General features: G+C 40.1%; 1 protein-coding gene across 2 annotated transcripts in view; it reads left to right on the top strand.

Annotated features, from left to right (window-relative positions):
• Nucleotides 1-14208, top strand: part of cpne5a (copine Va) — a gene marked incomplete at both ends in the record, with an annotated part of 60504 nt that extends 46296 nt beyond the window's left edge. For both annotated transcript variants that reach the window (XM_079272826.1, XM_079272825.1), the window contains 7 exons: nucleotides 4056-4102; nucleotides 4806-4987; nucleotides 6317-6444; nucleotides 8550-8652; nucleotides 11238-11295; nucleotides 11505-11578; nucleotides 14020-14208. In XM_079272826.1, coding sequence (XP_079128952.1) covers nucleotides 4056-4102; nucleotides 4806-4987; nucleotides 6317-6444; nucleotides 8550-8652; nucleotides 11238-11295; nucleotides 11505-11578; nucleotides 14020-14208 — 781 coding nt within the window. The remainder of the gene's footprint in view (nucleotides 1-4055; nucleotides 4103-4805; nucleotides 4988-6316; nucleotides 6445-8549; nucleotides 8653-11237; nucleotides 11296-11504; nucleotides 11579-14019) is intronic.
• Nucleotides 14209-15913: the final 1705 nt, after the last annotated feature.

Raw genomic sequence — 15913 nt, 5'->3', positions numbered from 1 at the left:
ATCCTGTTTACAGGACGCAGAGGCAGAACACTTCACTTTAAATTCATGTATGACACAGTTGTGCAGGGAATTGCTGCAACCAGGAACTGTCATGGCAATTTTCAGCAAATGGAGTCTTGCCACTGTGGACTCTGACCTTTCTTTTACTTTGTTTTACTACAACTTTTACTGCCACATACTAAATATCCAAGGGTGTAATTTCCATTGGAGATGGGGGGACGTGTCCCATTCATTTTTCAAAATGCCACTTGCATTCCCCTCACTTTTATAGCTTCATGATTTCTTACTAAAATCTCTCTGAACATTGTTGTCTCACTGTGTCCAGTCTCACTGTGTCCAGTGTCACCAAAGTCCAAAAACGAGAAGAGAGAAGATCTGCCTCACTAAAATTCAATTCAATTTAATTCAATTTCATTTTGTATAGCCCAAAATCACAAATTACACATTTGCCTCAGAGGGCTTTACAATATGTACACATTTCATCCTCTGTCCCGGAACCCTCACATCAGAACAGGAACCCCCCCCCCCCACCCCAAAAAAACCTTGAACGGGGAGAAAAGAGGAAGAGATCTTGAGGAGAGCAACAGAGGATGGATCCCTCTCCCAGGATGGACAGAAGTGTAATAGATGTCATGTGTACAGAATGAACAACAACAGAGTTACAACACATTCAATGCATATGACAGAACCACGGCAGGAGGCAAGACCATGGTCCAGGTATAAGGCAAAGCAAAGCAAAGCAAGCTTATTTGGATAGCACATTTCAACAACAAGGCAATTCAAAGTGCTTCACATAAAACCATTAAAGCATCAAAAGATAAGGCAAAACAAAAGGAGATTTAAAAACAAAGTGAAGGAGTGAAGAAGCAAAGTCAGTAATGTGCGTTAATGGTATCGTTAATATAGAATGGTAATGTGAGTAACAATAAAAATGGTAGTAGCAGTGGGTGTCAATAGGGCCATGGTCCAGATAAAACCACAATCCATGGGAACCTGGAAGATGAGAAAGCACAAAGACTCTGGGGAAGAAGCAAAATTAGTAATGAACATTAATGGGACATGAATTCAAACAAAAAGAGATGAAGAAGAGGCGATAGGAGCTCAATGTATCCTAGTCCCCCGGCAGTCTGCTTTGGCCTGGAAGAACGTCTTTACACAATGTGTTAGTTTTGCAGGTTAAATAAATTATATATTTTTTAAAGTAAGGCAGTAAAGCACAGGGCATTGGTAGTAAAATGAAAATCAGAAAGTATTAGATCTCCATCAATGAAAGTTAATGCATAAATAATACAGGGATGCATAGATCTACTTTCTTTTATATGCTATCTATATATCTATATAGATATCACCCCCCCCCCCCCACACACACACACACACACACTTCTGAAACAAAAACAACTCTCCTGTGTATATCTGCCTGCATGTCATTACACAAGGGAAGTACCGTGCCATGCTGCTCACTGATGTGGTCTGGGTTTACCAATTTACTCCACGCACTGATGAGACTGAAGGTGTACAGTAGCTGCATTCTCTGTCGCTCTGTTTTCAAATCACAGATTGCCAAGACTGCAGGGATTTCACATTACAAAGACTCCGGCCATATGGTGTTTGTCTAACTGGAAGAGGAAAGTCAATGTGACACCGATACGTTTGTATCTATTTTTAAATGATTGCAGTAATGCAAGGTGATGCACAAGTGGTTGAGGAGCTGTCATTTTAGCTGGGAACAAAAAACAGGAGATGCTGAGCAAGTTAGTGATGACATGAAAGGACAGAGTGAAGCCCAGAGGGAATTATTGGACTGCTTGTTCTGAAGGATTTGTTCTGGTTGTTAGAGGCCATTCAAAGGCTGGTGTCAGATTCATGAACTCCTGATAAAATGTAGCAACAAATGATGGTACAGTTGTTTGTCCATACAGTAATACGTCACTCAAAGAAGAGTCTGACAACTAAAAGATGACTCAAGAATTCTCCGCTCTCAAGGACTTTAGATTTGAGGAGATATAAATAGTGACCCCCAGACCAGCCACTGGAGTTAGACCTAGAAAACAGACAACACTGCAGCATCAGTCAACCTCAATCCACATTGATTTTTTTTGTCACAAAATAACTCGTGAGCTCACATAATCACATAATCCCACAGAGCATTACAAGTGGAAAAAAACAATGAGTGAAACCAAAGTCAGTCAACTGTGTGTGAGCTGTAACTCTTCCTGCAGCAAGTCACAGACAGAATACTGATACATAGATGGATTTTAGGATAGTGGCAACCCTAACGCGAACCCCAGTCCAATCCCTAGTCCTGTATGGTGCGACGGTGTTAGGCCAAAGGTTTGACATGATTTAGGAAGACACTGGTTGTATTGTAGATGCCACAAGATAATGTGTAGAAATAGATATATCATATAAAATCAACAACCCAATCACCAGACCAGTACATTGATGTTTGATGATTTTGTTCAATGACAGAAGATTGTGGTAATGGTAGCTGAGGTTATTTTAGTCAGTGGTTGTTGATTAATTGACTAATTTTTTCAGCACTACTTTTTTTAAGGTACTTATACATCGCTGTTGTAAATTTGATCAACGTGTTTGTTTTGTGCATTTTTGTATGCGTTCTCTTGTTATACTGTGTCTATTTATTTTGATATATTTGATTTTTTCAGGGATGGGATTGTAAATGGGTTTAGGATATTAATGCTATAAATGTGACACTCGTCAACTGGGTTCTTGTCCTTAAAAACATTCCGATAAAAAAAGTATTCGAACCATGTTGTGCTCCCACTTAACTGCAGAGTTTAACAGCTTCTGTCTGAGGATGAATTTCCATGGAGTGCTCCGATGAACGACTGTAATTGGCAGTTTGACTGACAGTTCCCGTATGCACTCTGCCTCAACACTAACTCACCACCTTGCTTTACTTGCTAAACTTTCAAAACCAACCATAGAAATCAGCAGAGACTTTCAAATTGAAGCAGCATGCCATTGTAACTATTCCCCTTTGTCAGCTGCGCGGTCCAGCTCAATGCTGATTAATGAGCTGGGGTAAGAGTCTCTCCAGGAGGAAGCTGCCATTATATCCGATACTGCGCTTGTGGGAATTTTCTCAATGGAGTCGAAGTCAGGAAAGGCAATCAGTGTTAATCACAATGAAGGAGCACACACTTTGATCTAACTCCCCTTCCATTGCTCTCTTCCTTTGTCTCACTGGGCAAACGGATAAATCCAGCAGAGACTAGTCCATGTTTAGTTTATTTTCAAGGTGTGTCTATCATCACTGCCTCATGAATAAAAAACATCCAGTAGTTTTTCGACATTTTGTCTGGCTGCTTTTTTCAAATTGACGCAGACCTCAAATTTTCCATTGATCATACAGTAGCAACCCGGTGGAACAAAGACAAAAATAGTGATTACAACGATAGTAAGGATTGTGATGCGACTATAATGGACGATCGGTTGCACGGTATACATGCATACTGTACAGGATTGTGGAAATGTTCATATATCTTGAAAACAGAAGGTAAAAAAAATCAAAACAGCTAGTATGGAATTGGTATTATTTTCTTTTTCCAGCTCTTGTGCCGTGTAAATAATTGAATCTCTCTTTATTGTGATGTTCAGTCAAATCATTGAGCCGCCTACGGCAACTCATAACGTGGTCGTTTGTGAAATTACTCTGCATTTATTTGTTTTTCGAGTTGTTTTATGGGATGTGTTTGTGTTTTTGATGTTTACTGATGTGCTGGTAAATCTTTAAATACGTGTATTATTTTAGGATCAAAGCTGTGTTTTGGATGCTGATTGACCAGAAGAACATTTCTGCTCTCAATGTTTCATGAAATGAAATACTAAAAACCTGATTAGATCCTATGTTGCCCAGACAGTAAAGGTGCATCATCCACACTGTTTTGGGGTTTTGTTTTCTCGCACCTCTCTCGGGTGAGAGGTAGAGCAGAGAGCACAGTGAAACCAGGGAGAGCCTCATTAAACTGCAGCGCTGACTTTTCCTGCCTGTCTTTTGATATCAGCATCCTTTCCCCATTCACCTGTTTCAGGACTCAGATTCACTTCACAGTGGCCATTGATTTCACTGCATCAAACGGTGAGTGTTCTTACAGCCATCACCCTGTTCTGCTTCCATTTGTCATCTGATGTGGCTATTGCATTTTCCATAAATCAAAGAGGCAGCTTGAGTTTTCTTGCTTGTCTTTTTTTCTTGTTACACTTTCTTTTGACATGTTCACATGATAAACAAAGTCAAGCACATGTAATACATTTTTAAAAGAAAACAAGAGAAGACAACAAAATGTGATTATAAACAGAATGTAAAAAGGTTAAAAACATGTGTCTAGTGCAAACTGCAGAGCAAACAATAGATGTGAATTTAAGGGCACAACATACTCAACATTCTCGAGTTATATTTGGTGACATGATGTGGTCCTGTTGATGTGCAAATACAAAGATGCACAGACAGTATATTAAATATTTCAATATTTTCCCACCATTGCAAATAATCAATCTATATACACTCAAACATTTCAATGAGATCATACTGACTCATGCCAGTATAAAAGGGAGTCCTGGAAACTAATACCTACCCAGAAGTGTTGACAGTGTAACCTCAAAACATGGACAGGAAACTTTAAACATTGAATTCCTCTATTACAAATAACGCAGATACACATCGAGGTCCCACCTTTGAGTCAGAACATCCAATTTGGTCTTGGTTGCTCAGCCTGCAGCTGTCAGTTCAGCCTCAGTCTGATGGTTTGCATCACTGACTCTGACTTTTCTTGTCTTGGAAGGAAATCCGTCACAGTCCACTTCACTGCACTACATGAACCCGTACCAGATGAATGCCTATGCCATGGCCCTGAAGGCCGTGGGGGAGATCATCCAGGACTATGACAGTGATAAGATGTTCCCTGCCCTGGGATTCGGTGCTAAGCTGCCCCCTGATGGGAGGGTCTCCCATGAGTTCCCTCTGGTGAGTAAATTATGGGGTTATTTCTGACTCTCGGGTTGTAATTCACCCTCTGAAATGTTCATCAGGTTAATCAGACTCTACGTTAAAGTTAATTTGCCCCTCCCTGTGGAGCTTATCTTTGACTGTGAGCACTCGCTTGTGTTTTTATGCTCTCTCCAGCATGCATGGATAACTGTTTTTAAGCAATATGGATGTGTGCATTGTGAGAAGACTCCTGCTACGCCTCTGATGTGCATAATTCAGAGTGAATTTCATTTACCTTTTTATAATGCAAATGAGGTTCTATAAGGCTGAAGGATCTTCCTAAATCAATTTGGCTTCTCTCTGCCAGCTAATGTGCTCTGGCTGCTGCATAGTACAGCCTAATGAGGAGTCTGTCTACTGGGTAACATCTGCATCTCCATGTTTCTATTAACATTTGCAAAATTAAGATTCATTTCACCATATAATTGAAGTCTCATTCGTTCATGCTCTGGTCTTGTAAGCGGGTTTAAAAGTAAAGTTAGAGTCCTGGGTGACATATTTGCGTAGAAATGTGCCTTGTGCTTCAGTCAGCTAACTGATAAAGCAAAGTTTGACAAGGACATCTCTGGGAGCAAAGATTGTTCTCCAATTGTCATTCAACTCCGCTGTACTCCATCTTTTATTGCGGAGAAGCACTACTACACGGACCTCTGTAGGTTAAGATGTAAGTCTGATGAACCTGCACACCCCGTCATCACAGCTGGGTGTGGTGCGTTGTTATTGAGAACACAACCAGCTGCTATATAACTGTTGCACATTTTCATCCAGCACAGAAACCCACATATGTGTTGGATGGACGTTTTGGTATATTTTTTGCCAATGTTTGGACTTATTAACTATTAATGTCAGGTAACAACACACATGTGTAAATAAGCCCCTGAAAGACCTTACAATTGCACTCCAACTGGCCAAAGTCCTCAACTTCCAGTTATTACATTACACATCACATTCAAATTATGTAAAAATTGCTGTTGTCAGACAAAGCATGGACTAATAATGTTCATTCGCTAAACGGAGCCGGATTCAGACTCCTCAGACGTTAATTGAAGCAGAATGAGTGAAATTTTGAAATCTCTGCAAGGGATGTGGTCAGAGGTGCAACTGACAAATATGAAACGTTCAACCCTGAAAGGAAAGTAAAACACTGCTTTCCAGCCTGGTATTAAGTTACTCTTTAACTTTACTCCCAGGCACAATGTGGTACTATACCGAAACACAAATTGTTGTTTACATCGACTATCAATTGTTATGTCAAGCGCTGTTGTATTCCATTCTGACAACCGTCCATGATTTTGTTTTTCTCAGAATGGCAACGTTGAGAACCCGTACTGTAACGGCATGGAGGGGATTCTCGAAGCTTACCATCAAAGCCTTAAGACGGTTCAGCTGTACGGACCAACCAACTTTTCGCCTGTTGTTAATCATGTGGCCAGGTACTAGAACAAATAGCTGTCCCGCTGAACATCACAGAGCACAGTTGTCCTTCCTTTGAAAGTCAATCGGTAAATAGTCCTCGGCGGGTAGACACGCCGTCAGAGGTATTAAGACAGTGAGTGATGGCTTCTCTATGAATTGAGCAGATCTAATGAAGGGAAAATAAATAATCGGCTGCCAAACTGAGTTTAATCTAAATATTAATCCGGCATATTCGGGACAAGATATTTCAGAATGCAGGTCCTACATTTCTTTTTAGACTCTATTCTGTTGGGGGGCTGAACCACACAATTTACTAAAAATGGTCTTCTCGAGATTGAAACCGTAGTTCAATCATAATAAAGCACAGTTGAACACTGATTAGCCCCAACCTGTGTTTTAATACTGGAGTCTCGGACTCAAACTGGGATTTAAGTCTCCGTAACGATGACTCATGACTTGGCTTGGACCTGAATATTAATGACTCACACTTGGACTCACGCTCGTGCACTGCAGACATGAATTTTAGATTTGACTTTCAGCATTTACCTGTATTTTCTGGGTTGTTAACAATTACCATGAGGTAAGACTTTACTTTAAAGTGAACTAACATATGATAAATAATTTATGAGACAATATAACGTTGTTGTAAACAGATACATGGACATTCTTTACAGATTTAAGGACGTGTTTATCAATGTACAGATTTCGTCAACATTTATAATTTCATGAAACTGTGTAGTACTATATTGTCATTCATTTTGAGTTTATTCGCCAGATTCCACTTATGGGTGTCCACAGGAGGACTCGTAGTCTTGAATCTGCTTATATTTACATTATTATAGTCATTATAGTTTTGTTATGAATGCTTTATTTTATTTCTTTATTTCCCTGCTAACATGGACACACAAGAATGATACAATTTAAAAAAGATGAGGAAAATGTCTTCTGCAGATTTCATTGAGTGATTTCAAGGAATACAAAATGAATCATAAACAAAACTCTTTGATTTTTTTTGCCCAATAATATTGAGACATTATGTCTTTGTATAGTCTCGGTTGAAAGCAATCATTTTTTAATAATTCTACGATCTCTCTTTGTCCTCGAGGTTGCAGTAAAACTCAAATAGTAAAGATTATTCACAAAGCTGTTGCAGTGTCTCAACTATTCAGAACAAGTGAAATCCAGTAACTAAATGATGAAGAGACTAAAAGTACATGAGCTGAAACACATCTTAACTTTAGATGTTGAGAAGAACAGGCATTTCTCTTTGGTAGTAGTGGTTTGAAGTTTACATTCACTGTGGGTTGTGCATGCAGCACAGGCAGAAAGCTGAAGCATTAATGGAAGCAGACAATGCTCTTAACGGTGTTGATGCATAATACATACTGTATACTAGATGTATAGGATGATGTTAAATTGGTAATAAGTTAAATGCTCTTTGTTCTCATCAATGGAGCAATCTTAATCTTACAATTGTAGACTCTATAATACACTATTATTTATGGTGTTATTACTCTGCTAATGTGGTCAAATGGCTCTGAGTGTGGCCCGCATTGCTGTACGCTGGAGGAGGAAGACAAAGGTCTTTTTAATCTCCTGAACACCAGTCATTGCTCTTGCCTTTGTCACTGACTTGTCACGGTCTTTGATTAAAATGACTAAGCGCTGACCTCTGACCTGTCCCACAATGATCTGTCATGTTTCACCCCCTTTCACTCATCACGTGTGGTCAGTCGGGTGCTTGGCAATCAATAATGCTCTGAAGAATAAGACTGCAGTACTTGCATAAACAGTTTAATAAATTATTCATGGAGCAGGCAGCGATAGGCAATTGAAACTAGGCCACACTCACTGCGCTGTCTCTGATGGATTTCATAATAGTGTCTGGATAGACCTCTGAGACATGAGGAGCTATACAACATATTTCACTTCTTTACATATCTATATTAAGCCTTTGTGTCACACGGTGGGCAACTTTGTTTCCGAAAAAAGTTTTTTGTTGGCACAAGGGGTTGCCGCTCTGCTGCTCTGAGACTTGCTCTGTGGTGGTTTGAACCAAAGTCAGAGTTGTATGTATGGGAGTGTCTTAAACCACTCTGTGCTGATGATTTCTCTGTTTCAGGTATGCAGCAGCAGTGCAGGACGGATCTCAGTACTTTGTTCTGCTCATCATTACTGATGGCGTCATATCAGACATGGCTCAGACCAAGGAGGCCATAGTGAATGTAAGTGCAGCTCTAACAACTGGAGGACGTCTCTCTCTCGCTCTCTCGCTCTCTCTCATTAACAACGCAGGTGCTTTTAGCTTGCTGTGGCACTTCTTCATTTTTCTCATTTATAAGCCAGTAGCACAAGGATTTGAGGCTTTGTGGGATGTTGTCTCCTCCACTTTTCTCACCCACTGTGCTCGGGTGCTCTGTTTGTCCAATATTTGTCCTTTTAATTGTGACTCTCAGAAGGCTGAGGGGCTCAGCTGAGATTCACTCTCAGGTCAACAGGTTCACTGTATTAGAGGCAATGGTCTTAAACAGCCCAGCATCTGATACACAGCAACACGGTGCTCTGACCCCCAGCAGACTGGGTTTAAAGGGAATTTGCGACTGTTAATCAAACCAATCGAACAGCCACACCTTCCTTTTAAGATCTTGTCTGCTGCTCTGCACTGCTCGGCCCGAACCTGCTGTGTCCTGCTGCCACGTCTCAACTCAGTTTGGACCTGGCTACACTTTCTCCTGCCCACAGAAAAAAGGACTGATTCACCTTCTTCACTTGGCATTGAGCCTTTGCCCCAGAGAGATGAATCTTAACAATAGAGTTACGTGCAACGTTCATCTCTGCACCTTTGAGTTCTTATTTGTGCTGTGGGATATCTTTAACAATTTTACTTTGCGGATATCATTTTGCAATGCTGTCAGTACTGCTGCTGACCACACTGCCATGGTCGAACCAAACCAGCGCAGCTTAGCCTTCAGTGACTAATGTGTCCACTAATCTAACAGGACAGCCTCTGGGGCCAACTTCCCTTTGATGTTTTTTCTATCAGCTCCAAATTTCATTTCAGGATTTTAGATTCTGAAAGAGAGTCTCACTCTGACCTACTAGGCCAAAATATAAATCAATTTGTGCTCAGGTATTGGATTATGTCTCTGGTTGTGATTTAGGAGGCTGGCTTGACCAGTAACTTCATAAAACCCATGAATATTTTAAAATGTATAGACACATAAATAACTGCATTTGCTTCGTTCATCTGTCCACTTGGAATCAACAAAGCAAACGTTTCACCTGTCTGGCCGACTTTAAACACTTACTGACTGATTTATCTACAAATTTCCTAAAGATTAGATGCTCTGCTACTTTCTATTTTGTACAGATTTTATTTCTTATTAAAACCAAATTCCTAATCAAGCCAGCATGTTTCGATCTCTGAATTTAAAATGAACTCTGGCCTTCTTAAAGCTGCTTAAACTTCTATTTTTCTCATTGTTCTCATCATTGACCTCTTCAGCCCCACGTTATTCAAACCCAAAGAATCTGGAGATTACCAAGATACCAGAAATGTCCGGCTTGATTTTGGGGAAATGTGTATCAAATCATGCATGAGTCATAGAAGGCAGCCATAGAAAGCACACAGTTTTGGGTTTGCTTCAATAAGAAGTTGGACCAAATTGATGATGAACTGATGATGATTTCCAACCTTCAAGTTACTTTTCAAGCTTTTTCATGTATCTCTTGTTCCATGCTATATTTGTTGTGGTTCTGTGCACTGAGAGGAGGATTGTGTTCACGCAGACTGATGGAGTTATATCCCCTGAGTGACTGTACAGTACAAGCAAAGTAACAAATGGTGTAGACTGAATAATTCAGTCCTTGAAACAGAATCCGATCTGGCATTTATAGGTATATGCTTGTGTGGTCTTCTGCTGCTGCAAAGGGGCAAAAAGAATGTATGTAATGAGTGTGAGAGCAAGAGTTCATGAGGAATAAGCCAGGTGGAGGGGAAGATAAAATGGCAAAGGAGATGGAGGGAGAATAATGATCATGTGAACATTGAGAGGATGGTCCTCCTCTGACTATAACCTCCTATAAGTGACAGGCCTCTCCCCTCGGGAGATTCTTCCAGGAAAGCTGACCTACTTTTACCACTTGAAATGCATTTCTACCACAAGCATACATCATTCATCCATGCCAGAGCTTTCACTTCCTCCACATCAGGACTGTGGTTTAGATTCATCATGCAGTGGAGAAACCTGGACACCACAACCAGTGTGGAAGATGAGCCCTATTACATATTTACTATTTAGGTTGAAGTGTTGTTCAGGTACATGTGGCCTTTATGCTCTGACGTTAATAGTGGTGGAAACATTTCTTTATGTAAAGATCATGAATAGACAATGTGAGTTTGTACATGTTTGTCTTATTCTTAGTGACCGTTATGTAAAGAACGGTGTGTAACATTATTCCCTTGAACTGATTTGGTATTCCACATTGTAAAAGTGGCCTGTACAATATGTAGAAGCTAAAATATAATTTTATATGCTGGATATTGTAACAACCTTTGGGCCCCTGAGTTGAATAATGTATTTTGTATTTTCTCTCTGTCCCCTGACAACCCAAACTATGCATCATAATGTGAAACACAGTCAAGAAAATGCTCTGTAGTAGTTATGTTTTATTTTGTCCATTGTTGATTCTGTTCACTGGAGACAACAGTGCAGGTTAACACTGACTTTGCAGAATGAGAAGTTTATTGGTAAAAAAGATACTGGAAATGTAACCCCGACTGACTGTTTGTTCTTCTTGTTCACGACAGGCAGCTAAACTTCCCATGTCTATCATCATTGTTGGAGTTGGCCAAGCTGAGTTTGATGGTGAGAACAGTAAATAAAGTTCTTCAGGGAACAAATGTGTAAAAATAAAACAGTGAAAACCAGTCTGTGGTCTGTTTGCATCCGAGATGGTTTGTTTTAATCAACTTTACTCTTTAGGTTTGCTCTCATCCATAGCAATTATTGCACACAATCATCAGTATGAAAATATACTTTTTATCTGAGATTATTTTATTACCTTTTCTCTGTAGCCATGGTTGAACTGGACGGAGATGACATCAGGATTTCCTCCCGGGGGAAGTTGGCAGAGAGAGACATTGTTCAGGTGAGACCTTTCTAATGTTTTCTCGCTTGCGATTGGAAGAATACGGCTCATTTTCCAAAGGCACAGTGGTGAAAAAGTTACATTGTTGCTCCTTTATTGGCCACGCTTACAGACAGCGATGTTGGTTGGTTGTTTTATTGCAAGGCAAGATATCTCATCTCAACAGCTACAGGTGTGGTTGATAGGTCAAATTCATTATTATTCAGTATAAAAATGAGAAAATCCACTGAGCACATTCATGCTCACCAGAGGATGAAACCACTCTAAGAGTTCTCTTATCCACACTCAACCTAAAATGTCAACTTCGTACACAAGATATCAAATGGATGGATTTCGAATTAATTAACTTTGCATGCTCATCCTCTAATTAATTAACTGTGCATGTTCTTCATCCTCAGAGGATCAACCATAGTGCTTTGGTGACCCCTTGTCCTTTACTTGTGCACCACAGTAAAGATGGTATGTAAACTACATTAATTATCATATTCTAATTGGTAAAATTATCTTAAAACATTCATGCTCGAAAGAGGGCAAACTCTTGAGATTTTAATGAACTTCTACCACCAGCATCAGGGAAACTTTTGTATGCTCTTTCCTTTGAACTGTCAGTGCCAACAATGCTCTGAAGCTTGAATTATGGCCGTGTGTTAAGGGAACATGACGTAGCTACATAGCCTACGCATGTATCCCTATGAACCTCCTCATGCATGTGGCGACCTCAAGACTGTGATCGGTCAGCTTGGGCAGCTTGTGTTTTCTCCTGCTAAGTTTCTGATGCCGCTAGAGATTGTTGAGAGTGAAGACGACATTGACAAACTTGAAGAAACCCTTAAATACCTGCTGATTCTCAGGAACAAACGTCAAGCACATTTCTGCCAACTGCGATGCCCTCTCTTCATCACAGCGAATGAAAGAACATAAATACTGCAACGGCATGGCAGCAATGAGAAATAAGACGAGCCAAAATACCTGCATGCAACTCCTGTTATTTAAGTACACTCTAAGAAGTAATGGTTCCAAACAGGTTGTTCCTGATGGATTTAGGTTCTACCCACAACAATTTGCTTCTAAATAACTCTTTTTTGAGGGGAGAGTTTTTTGTAAGACTGATGCTGCGTTCACACCAAACGTAAAGGGAATTTCTGCGTTTTTTTGCGCTACTTGCGGGAGTTTGATCGCAGGTTCCATTTTTATTCGAGCTAGACTCACCGGAGAAAAGCGAGGACTCCCTCTGTGTAGACAACGCTTCATCAATCATGGCTGAAATAACCACTATTGCTACTTTGTATATGTTGTGGAACTGTCAGATATCCCGGGAAACTAAACGCCATCATGTCTGGGTTCATAACATCGTCCGGAGGCCCCAGAAATCTGTTTGTCAAGCATGATTGTTGTGGGTGGCACTGCACATCAGCACTGGCCCTTCAATTCAATTCAATTCAATTCAATTTATTTTTGTATCGCCCAAAATCACAAATTACAAATTTGCCTCAGAGGGCTTTACAATATGTACACATTTGACATCCTCTTGTCCCGGAACCCTCACATCAGAACAGGAAAAACTCCCCAAAAAACCCTTTAACGGGGAGGAAAGAGGAAGAAACCTGTGGGAGAGCAATAGAGGAGGGATCCCTCTCCCAGGATGGACAGAAGTGCAATGATGTCATGTGTAGAACAGGATAGTGAATTACAACACATTCAATGTAATTACAGCACATTCAATGTATGACACAACCACGACAGGAGGCAAGACCTGGTCCAGGTAAACCCGGATACACAGGAACCTGTGAGGTGAGAAAGCACAGAGACTCTGGTGAAGAAGCAGGTCAATAATGTGCATTAATGGTATCGGTAATATGAAATAGTAATGTGAGTAATAATAAAAGTGATATCAGCAGTTGGAGTCAGCAGGGCCATGGTAGGAGGAAGGACCAGGGTCCAGATGAAACCATGCTCCTCTCCTGTGAGGAGAGGAAGCACAAGGACTCCGGGGAAGAGACAAAATCAGTACTGTGCATTAACTTCAGGGTTCTAGTTGAAAGGCCTGGAATATAAAAAGGTTCTCGGAAGAAACCCCTAGGTGGGTTCTTGTTAGCACCATTAGAGGGTAATAACGATCTGGATAGAACCCTAGAGAGGGTTCTGTTAGGGACTATTACACCATAGAAGGGTTGTCTGTGGTACCTCTCATAGGGGGTTCTGGGTGAAACCTTTCACAGAAGGGTCTAGGTATCACCCTTTTTGTTGGGTTCTAGGTAGAACCCTCGGAAAGCATTCCAGGTGAAACCTTCACAAAAGTGCTGCAATGGTGCAATCAACAGGTGAGCTCAGGGGGACAGCAAAGTCGATCTAAACTAAAGGGGTTACTAGAAGTGCTTTAGCCTGTTAGACCTGCTGTATACGTGATACATCCTTTTCATAAAGTCACACATTTCTTACAGTTTGTCCCGTTCAGAGACTACATGGACCGCACAGGCAACCACGTGCTGAGCATGGCGCGTCTGGCTAAAGACGTACTGGCCGAGATCCCTGACCAGCTCATCTCCTCCATGAAGACCAGAGCCATCAAACCTAACCCCATCCCACCGGCTTACTCGCCTGGAGACCAGCTCCAGACCAACCTCGTTTGAGCGCCAAAAACAGCTCTGCGTTGAGGTAGGGCAGCATCCATCGTGGGAAAATGCGCTTCTAAGGCCCTTTCATAAATATTAATTCGGCTGAACAAAAAGATGACGAGACTCCATATTGTTTTGGAGAAATACAACTGCTTTTGGTGAACCCGCTGATGATCAGGAAGTTTTTTCTTTCCGAGTGCTTGAGGATGAGAGCGCTGAGAAGAGGATGGTGTTGAAGGAGGTTTTAGTTGTTTGCTGTCAAACCTGTCAAAGTGGTGATGTAATGGATAGCAAGTGAACTCGTAGGGAGAGCCTGTTTGAAGGCATTAATATATTAGAATGTGCCAGTGTGTATCATGTTTGTGATACCTTTTGGAATCGCTGTGTGTTGAACTAGGAAATCATAGGTATACTAAATTATTTATTTATTTATTGCAGAAATAATTTATTCCTTTAAGGGGGTTTCAAAGGGGGGGGGGGATTAAAGTCCTATTTTCCCTGTAGTTTTCCATCTTATATTTTATGACCAGTGTATTAAAAAAATCCCCATTTCTACTTTGATAAGGACTGTAATATAATCGCATGTGATAAAACCTATTCAGCAGTTTATGAATCATTTTCACTGATAGATAATTTAATTGCAAGCAGTTACGTAGAGGACCTGCTGTGAGCTGTTGCCATACTGATTTTCCAGCACCATGTGTTAAACCTATTTATAATATTTATATTAACAGAATGCACTAATTACTGTCCTAACAAAAAGCACAACGGTTATAATGTTAATAAGCTCAAAAATGATTATTTTGAAGGAACCAACAGCTACCACAATGAAAATAATGGAAAGGACCCCATGTTATGTTCTCAACACAGCTTCAACATCATGCATTGTTTTAAACCGAATGAAACTGGATCAATGTTTGTAAAGAAATGACTATACTGACAGATTAAAATTAACTTATATTTATTACAAAAACAGTATGTTTACAGAAAAATAGATGAGTAATTCAAAGCACATACTTGCTTTCCCTGTTTTTATGCAGAGAGGTAAATGATTAGTCATGCTGCCATATCTCATTCGTCATCTTGCTGTTTGTGTTTCTTTCCATTATATTTGTTGTGGTTACAGTTTATTGTCTGGGATTTTGCTCTGTACTTTTAAAGGACCAGACAAGTACACTTTCAAAAGACTGATGTCAACGAATACCGACTTATTTTTCTCCTTCTTATATTGATTTGTTTCCCCGGAACGAAAACTGAACAATCGCACATTTTGCAGTGAGATATTTGGGTGTTGAATATTTTTTAAAGAAAACAATAACTGATTGCACAAAACAAAAACAGTTACGAGTCCATCTTTTCTGAATTATTTATTGTCTTATTTAGTGAATTCATCTTTCAAATGAATTGAGTGTTCCTAGATAACATTGTTTTACACTTATGCACAGCAGCCCATTTTACAACAAAACATTGGAATACCATTTGAATACCTAAGATACAATATCACAATTGTGTTGTTTAATTTAAGACAGCTGCCCATATGTTCAGGTTTGTTCTCTGCATTTTTTTTTCGTGACTGTGTAGACATTTTTAAAGTCAGATATTGCCATTGTGGCCCAGTGGTGTGAATCCTATCTGTTTATATCGGCTATTATTTCCATAAGCATCTCTCAGTCACTCAATATCTCGATCCAAATGTGCCTATTATATAGAAACATATCCA

This window comes from Melanostigma gelatinosum, assembly GCF_949748355.1.
Source record: "Melanostigma gelatinosum genome assembly, chromosome: 8".
Classification (NCBI taxonomy): Eukaryota; Metazoa; Chordata; class Actinopteri; order Perciformes; family Zoarcidae; genus Melanostigma; species Melanostigma gelatinosum.
This window is presented reverse-complemented; position numbering and strand designations above follow the sequence as displayed.